The 8168-nt window shown below is 38.1% G+C and overlaps 1 protein-coding gene across 1 annotated transcript in view; it reads left to right on the plus strand.

Annotated features, from left to right (window-relative positions):
* The window catches only part of LOC104538235 (protein argonaute-2-like), a gene marked incomplete at its 3' end in the record, with an annotated part of 13211 nt that extends 5659 nt beyond the window's left edge, over nucleotides 1–7552 (plus strand). Inside the window, exons 3-10 of the mRNA XM_010181361.1 lie at nucleotides 2535–2716; nucleotides 3737–3873; nucleotides 4005–4139; nucleotides 5905–5992; nucleotides 6272–6290; nucleotides 6633–6761; nucleotides 6952–7071; nucleotides 7430–7552. Coding sequence (XP_010179663.1) covers nucleotides 2535–2716; nucleotides 3737–3873; nucleotides 4005–4139; nucleotides 5905–5992; nucleotides 6272–6290; nucleotides 6633–6761; nucleotides 6952–7071; nucleotides 7430–7552 — 933 coding nt within the window. The remainder of the gene's footprint in view (nucleotides 1–2534; nucleotides 2717–3736; nucleotides 3874–4004; nucleotides 4140–5904; nucleotides 5993–6271; nucleotides 6291–6632; nucleotides 6762–6951; nucleotides 7072–7429) is intronic.
* Nucleotides 7553–8168: the final 616 nt, after the last annotated feature.

Here is an 8168-nt window from a genome sequence, read left to right on the forward strand (position 1 = left end):
ACACCAAACTGCCATTAATTAATTAATTAATGCACTCTGTCTTCATCTATATAAAGATATATAAATAATATATAAAGATATTAACAGCCACCACTTTCCTCATAGGTTCTAACAGCAAGCCTGGGTCACCTCTTACGGTGGCGTTGTATTCAACCACTGTGTTATTCATGAGTTTCCCTAAAAAGTCCTTCTACAATTAAAAGCTGGAATTAAATTTTAACTGAACTGGAAAGTTTTATTACCTAATGAGATTAAGACACGTCAGTTTTTCTTCAATGTGCATCTTAAGCAGTTTTTAATTAAAAAAACAATTTCCTCTTGACTTTCCTATTTAAATTACTGCTAATGACTCTCTACATTGTAGAATCAGATCCTTCTTACACCAGTAGCCTAAGTTTTCCAGACAAGTCCATGGGAGTCCAGTTATTCGACTGGAAATTGTGCATCAGTTTTCCTCTGAATCCCTGGGAAGGAAAAGCTCTTGCTTCAATAGAGAAAAGGGACGTTGTGTATTCAAAACATGATAAAATAGTCACGTAGTGTTGCATATGTTTTATAGAGAAGGAGGAGAACTGAGAATCCCCTAGAAACACATGGTCAGGTTTAACTTATATTATTTTTAAACAGTGATATGCTGAGTTGATCAGAAACTTATCAGCTACAAGAGCTCTTCTTTTGGAGAACGGCTTTCCACTTTTTCCATAGACTTAATGTTTTTTCACATCCCTACAGTAACCCCTTCCATTTAGTTCCTTTAGCTGCAAAATTGCCAGCTGTGTTGCAGTTTAGCAATGGGTCTGGCAGGTCGTAGAGAGACTCTAACATTTTTATTTGGAGATAGATTACACCTGGTGAAACTGTAGGAAATCAAACATTAAATTTGGTTTTAAAGCTTCTTTGTTATAGTAAAGTACTTGGTAAAATTCCTGTGTAAAACTACTTTGTCTTGAAATTTTTCATGCTTTCTTACTCTGTCAAACGTGTATTAATTTGCCCTTAAAAATACAGAGTGGAATAAATAAAATATTACTGAGAGATTTAAATTCTGATTAGCAGTGCTTAAAAGTACACGTGATCTTTTGGGTGTGGATTAAGGACACGCTTTTTTGGTCCTAATGTATTTTTATGACTTTTTTTTTTTTTTTAAACATGAACTCATTGATGTGTCGTTCACATGAAATACTATAGGAAGAAAACCTGGAAAGCTGGATTTAACCATTACTTGAGCAGAGACTCAACTGTTTTGAAATGTAGTTAGACTCAGCAGCAAAAGTCTGGGTCAGATTCAGCGGTGTAAATTCACCGTCATGGCTTTGCTAAACCTATAATCAGTATTTGCAGTCTAGCAATTGGAATAGAAATTCTTCAGTCCTGGGTCTTTCTACCAGGGATAGCAATTCCTACCCAGTTTCCTGGTGACCCATGTTTGTACCAGAGGAGAGCTGCAGCTGTAATGTTAATTTTGACCACTTGCTAGAAATTCTCAACTCATTTATTTTGCTTATTACGTGTGTTCTGTGGTTCCTTCCCTATTTTTTACACTGAAGATGCTAACTGTCACAAAAGACCAGATGATCGCATATATTAGCTTGCTTTTACCCATGTATTGTTTTTGCTAGCCCACTAATTACAGTTTATCTGTTAAGGGGATGCCTTTTATATTTAAACGGTAAGCTCCGTGGGACAGGAAAATGCAGTGTTTTTGTTTATATCCAGCATGAAAAATACTCTGATCTTGTTATTTCTTGCAGTCACTGCCAGCACTCCTCATCTTTTCAGACGAGCCTTAGTTTTAGTCAGTTTAAGAACTTTTGTGCTCAGGCTTTCTTTGTTTTAATAAAGAAATCAGCAGTACAAGTGATTACAGGTAAGCAGTTGAAGTAACTTACTACGATGTAGCTTGCCAGTGATTTTTAGACAAGTAGAGCATAACATGTCGAAGGAGCACTCTTGTTTCCTGCCTGATAGCATCAGTAGTGCTTGGGGGTCATAGTTTGTTTATGATACTTAGAAATAAGAGCTTTTTTGGGTTGGTGGGTTTTGTGGTTGGTGTTTTTGCTTGTTTGTTTTGGGGAAGGCTGATGATGTTTGGGTTTTTTCCTTTTAAAATCTCATTGTAGATTTTATTTTCTCCACATCTACAGCAATAGTATACAAGCACCAGAAATTCAGGAATCTTGGCAGGTGTTGACAAACCACTTTTTATTTCAGGAGCTGACGTGCATTGGCATGCATTAGGTATCTGAAATCAGGCGATTGCATCTTCATGGAGACCTCCCTGTTGATACGCAAGCATTTCTAAATTAAAATATTGCCTCAAAGAGGGAGGTAGATGCCAGCTGGGAAGCGCTCCAGCTTTCTGAAATAAACTTTGGGAAAGATGGAGCTGTTAGAAGGGACTGTACCTAATGTGTGTTATTTCTTCATCATTGCTTTTTGTCTCCTCCCGTGCTCTTCAGAGGAACCCATCGTCCCTTCCAAACCCCGATTTTTAAATGGAAAGAATCATCTTGGTTGGTTTGTCACTGTTGCAGGTGGAGCTGGAGGTCACGCTGCCGGGAGAGGGGAAGGACAGAATATTTAAGGTGGCTATCAAGTGGATGTCCTGTGTGAGCTTGCAGGCTTTACACGATGCTCTTTCTGGTCGGCTGCCGAGCGTCCCCTTTGAAACCATCCAGGCGCTGGATGTAGTCATGAGGCATTTGCCTTCCATGAGGTGAGGGGAGCACCTTGACGTTGTTTAGGAGGTCACTTTGTTACTTGAATTGTTTCAGTGGCGTTTTGGGTAGGATATGCTTTCATAACTCAACCAAAGTAACAGCTATCTAGAAGATGGGGTGCTTAGACAAGAGGCAATGCAGTGGTTTTCTGCTCATACGGTGGAATTAATAACCTCTGGCCTGGACACAGTGGTCTGGTTCCCAGTGGTCTTCAGACTCACCCTATGTTGGCGTACTCTCATATCGGGGTGCCGCATTTCTCTGTCGACCTTGGAGAAGGAACCCCTCTCCTAGAGAGGATAAGGGTGGGATTAAAATGAGTTACCCTGTTCCTATGTGTCCTGGGGCAGATGTTTATTGCCAATTTTATATAAAGGAGATCATGCTAGGGGGACATTAATGTCATCTTGTGTAGCTGTTTTCATAGAAAAGAAAAACTTGAAAATTATTTGGATTTTTTTCCAAGCAAGTGGGGTTCTACAGGATTTGCAGTCAAACCCAAGAGATACTGGGTTTAATTCTACTGCCGTGAAACAAGTCACTTAAGACTTACTTTCAACTGAAAAATAAAGAACAAAGCTTAGTAGGGCTCAACTTTCCCATTTTGAAGGGCTGAGCAGACAAAATGAGTGAAATTTATGTACCTTTAAGTAGCCTTATATTACATAGACATTATCCTTACATTAAGAATTTATTTTTTCTTAAATCACTTTAGTCAGGTTTTGCAGCACAGACTCATTGGTCACGCATCTTTGTTCAGAGAAACATAATAGCGCTGGTTTTGATGAGTTTGATACTAAGTGTGCGCTACCGAATAACCACGATGAAAGATGCATCCAAAATATTTGTTAGATCAGGCATTCACCCATGCAGAGTTTCCATGGCTTTCGGAGGAAGCTACGCACAAGTAAAGGGAGAGATTAAGACATTGGTTTAATACCTTGTCGTTGGCTTTATTGCAGATTTCCTTTTCCTGCTTTAATTTTCTGATCGGAATTTATTGTCTTTTCCTGCAGATATACTCCTGTGGGGCGATCTTTTTTTACAGCATCAGAAGGGTGCTCCAATCCATTGGGTGGTGGTAGAGAAGTTTGGTTTGGCTTCCATCAATCGGTCAGACCTTCGTTATGGAAAATGATGTTAAATATTGATGGTAGGTCCTATAAAAATATTTCCTTATTCCTTCTTTTTCAGTGAAAAGGCAAAAATTTAATTTGTGTTGTTGTATTTCTTAACAATTTCTTCAGCATTGTTGTAAAATAACATCAATGTTTTTGTCTACAGTATCTGCAACCGCATTTTACAAAGCACAGCCAGTTATTGAGTTTGTATGTGAAGTTTTGGACTTCAAAAGTATTGAAGAACAACAAAAACCTCTGACAGATTCCCAAAGGGTAAAGTTTACCAAAGAAATAAAAGGTAATAATTAAATTACATCAAACTACTTTATTCTGTCTGGTGTGTTACCACTGCATATTCAATGTATTTTCTGTAGCAGCTGCCTTAGAAGTTGTATTACTGTAGTGCTTTACTCTTCTTAAAATACCCCTGTCTAGATTACATATGAGTTAATGAAAGTTAAAGTCCTGTTTTACACTTTCGAAACGTATCAGTAGTTCCAATCCCAGATCCATGACAAAGATACTTCATTTCCTAATGTAATGATTTGAATTTTTCCAAATACTGCTGTCAAGATTTTAATATTCCAGATTTTACTGATAGTTTAGCAATGTGTTTTCACATAATTAGGTGTATTTCATACATATACTCTCCTGAAAGAAAATTTATGGTTATTCTAGTATGTAATGACTGAATCAAAGAGTAGGAGGAGCACATTTTACTGTTCGTTTTCGCTGAAGGTTTCTTCTGGAAAATTGATGTCCTTCCTTCATGGTGTGCTTGATAGAAAGCAAGCAAGTTAAAAAAGAGAAACTCCGTAAATCCACCATGCAGCTTTCTTGTGTCTACAAAATGTCCACAAAATCGTCTTTGCCCAACCAGAAGTTAGCAAGAAAAGTATAAATAAATCCTGACTTTTTGCTGTTTGTAAATGTTTTTGGGGAAAAAAAATCAAACACTGAATTTCCAGCCACTTTTGTCATTTTTTTCCCATGAGGATTTTCATTCTTTAGATAGAAAGTAGTCATCTCAAATTTGCAGCAAAGCGAGGTGTGAATTGGGGCACTGAGGTAACAGTTTATCTTTTAATGAAAATACTGTGATGTGGGTTTTGGAGGTGTTCATGAAGACTTGGTATTTAGTGAAAGTTTCATAATAGGTGGCACTTTGAGCTGTAACAAATTACATGGAAGGATTCGTGTGGTGGTTGGTGAGTTATTAGTGCCTGTGGCAGATAGAGGAAGTACACACTATTTCTCAGCAGCTACCTGAGTTTGTACACATGTGCAGCTACAGAAGGAATTCCTGTTTCCATCCCTCTCTTTCCTATTCACACACACTCGACTTCTTGTCTCTAAGGGCCCACCTACATCTGTTTCTGCCCAAGCATGAAAGTAATATAAATGAGAACGCTGTATTCGAGCGTATATTTGTGGGGAATGGTAAATTAGAAACAGTTCTTCACAGGTAGCTGTGTTGTGCAGGTTTTGAGTGGATAATTTATTTTCCACAGGTTTTCAGGTAGGTTTGGCTTTTGTCCCCATAGAGGTTGCAACAGATGTTTATCCTCACAAAGAATAAAGCCTCATGGCCTCATACCTAGGGGCTGTATGGGTATTTTCCCCCCCCCCAATCCTTAGGTCAGGGTTGGTTGCAATAGCTGGAGGTCTCACAGACACCGTATGTTTAGACATAAAGTATAAACAGGTTCTTAGTTTCAGGGGGATCGCGTGCCCTTCATGTCCTTCCCCCATCGTGGACTTCCTTAGAGGTACAGAGTTGAGATTCGCTGCATGTGTTCAGCTTCATCTGAGAAGTCTTGGGGCTTTGGGGTTTTGTCAGGTCTCTCAAATTCTTCTTTGAACTTTGGCTGACGCACAGGGTTTTTGAATTTTAAGACTATAAATTGGTTTTTTGAGTTTTGTCTGTGATACTTTTCAGTGCTTCGAGAACATGCTAAATAGTGAACAGCTTTACTGCGCAGTTTAAGTGGTTTTGTGTAGCAATTTAGGGGGCTGGCACCTTGATTTGGAAGCAGCAGTGATACGTGTTTTCCAATTTTTAGGTCTGAAGGTGGAGATAACACACTGTGGACAAATGAAAAGAAAGTACCGAGTGTGCAACGTCACCAGACGACCAGCAAGTCACCAAACGTAAAGTATTTTGCTTCTTTTTAAGTGTATGTTTAATCTCAGGCCTGAATAGAGTCTTACCTGCCTTACTGACCCAGAAAAAGTCTTGAAAATGATACTTTCATTGGTCAGTACGTTTAAAATACACCTCAGAGTAGTTCACAGTACCCTATTGGTAGTGTGACATATCCCAGAACTGTTGAGTAGAAAAGTAGTGCCAGTGGGGATCAGCTTTCTGATCTTCCTTATTACCTGTATATTTTTCCTCTGGAAAAAAAATGTTTATTTGTAATCACTAAGCAGAGATTTGCAGATAGAAGTTGAGTGTGGAGGGATTTATTCTCATTTTTAAGATAGCAGTATAAAGAACAAAACTGATAGCAGCTTTTTACAAGAAGACCGATATCTAAATCTGGTATTTAATTGTTTGGGCTTTGGTTTCATACTCTTTCAGTGATATATTAATGAAAATACTATGTTTTTTCCACCTTGATGTAAGTATATGCAAATATGCGTGCATATACAGAAATGTATTTGTCAGGTCCAGAAAGTGAGAATACAGGTTTAATCTGACAAGTACATTGTGCAGGTGTGGGAAAAGTATTCTATGTAAAATAATGGCTTATTTTCTTGTTTCATTTCCACAGATTCCCACTTCAAGAATGGACAAACAGTTGAATGCACTGTAGCTCAGTATTTTAAGGACAGGCACAAATTAGTTTTACGCTATCCTCACCTTCCATGTTTACAAGTCGGACAGGAGCAGAAACACACGTACCTCCCTCTTGAGGCAAGTGGACTTGGAGATAATACTGGGTTTTGGGATTGGGGGAAGGGGTCAGAGGAAAAGAGACTTCAGAAAATTCTGAAACTTCAGAAATTCAGTACAATTTCTACAAAAGAGAAAAAAAAAGCAACCAGAAAAGCAAGTTGCATTGTGGTTTTTAACTTCTTTTGTGTTAACTTCTTTGATATTTCAGGTGTGCAACATAGTGGCAGGACAAAGATGCATAAAGAAACTCACTGACAATCAAACTTCCACTATGATTCGAGCGACTGCCAGATCAGCACCTGACCGGCAAGAAGAGATCAGCAAATTGGTGAGTGCTCTGTTGAAGATTAGTGACGAGCAGTAATTAATTCAATTTTTCTCTTACCATTAGCAGATACTGAATAGTTTGTGCACTACACACAGGTTAAACTTGTTTTTATAAGCCTTTGTCCATTAATCAGAGAAATACATTCTCACAAAAGGTTTTTAAAAGGATTTTTTGGTGCTTTATTTCAAATTTTGAGGCATCCATGTATCCAGGTGGAATTAACTGAAGCCCTGGATGCATGGCATCACCTGTATAATAAGGGCTATGTGCCCAAATACAGATTAGCTCAGATGGTTTTAGATACCATAAAAAGAACTTCTTTTTCTGCAAGAAATATCTGAATTTCTTTTAATTTCAGATGCGGAGTGCGAGTTTTAACACCGACCCTTACGTCCGTGAATTTGGAATAATGGTCAAAGATGAAATGACAGATGTGACAGGTAGAGTCCTCCAGCCTCCTTCAATCCTCTATGGAGGCAGGGTAAGTTGAACAGATACTGTACAATCCGTGGTAGCTTCTGTTACCACCTGTGATAACTTCCGTAATAGGGTTGTTTTAATTTAATTTTGTTGGATGTCATGGATAAAGCCATCATAGATGTCGTATTTGGAACTTAAGTTTAGGTTTTGGAAATCCTTAAATGTAATGGTCTTTTTGCATCTCCCTCAGTTGCTGCTTTATTTCTGAAAGTAAACCTAGGTAAAAAATAAAAAAACCACAAAATTATAATAATAAAAAATAAATAGATAAGCTTCAGAGAAAAATGCATGTATTTTTCATTCACTCACTATTTTATTGTGTGTTGCAAGAAGAAATCTGCATATAGTGGTTCAAATCAATGCGTATGGAGAACAGAGACAACTGCAATCACTACTGCTTATATTTTCTTACCTTAACTCTGAAATCTTCCTGAACTTCTGGTTGGTTTTGAGTGTTCTGGATGGAGCAGCTGTGTTTAGGACAATTCCTTAAGACATTATCTCTATCAGCATGTTTTCTTTAGGGCCATCTCTTCCTGTTGGAGTAATTCCTCATAGGTTTTTCCTTTACAGTGGCTTTTCAGATGGTTCAGTTGTATTGGGTTGGAAGGGACCTT

The sequence above is a fragment of the Mesitornis unicolor genome, unplaced genomic scaffold (genome assembly GCF_000695765.1).
Source record: "Mesitornis unicolor isolate BGI_N332 unplaced genomic scaffold, ASM69576v1 scaffold12423, whole genome shotgun sequence".
Taxonomy (NCBI): domain Eukaryota; kingdom Metazoa; phylum Chordata; class Aves; order Mesitornithiformes; family Mesitornithidae; genus Mesitornis; species Mesitornis unicolor.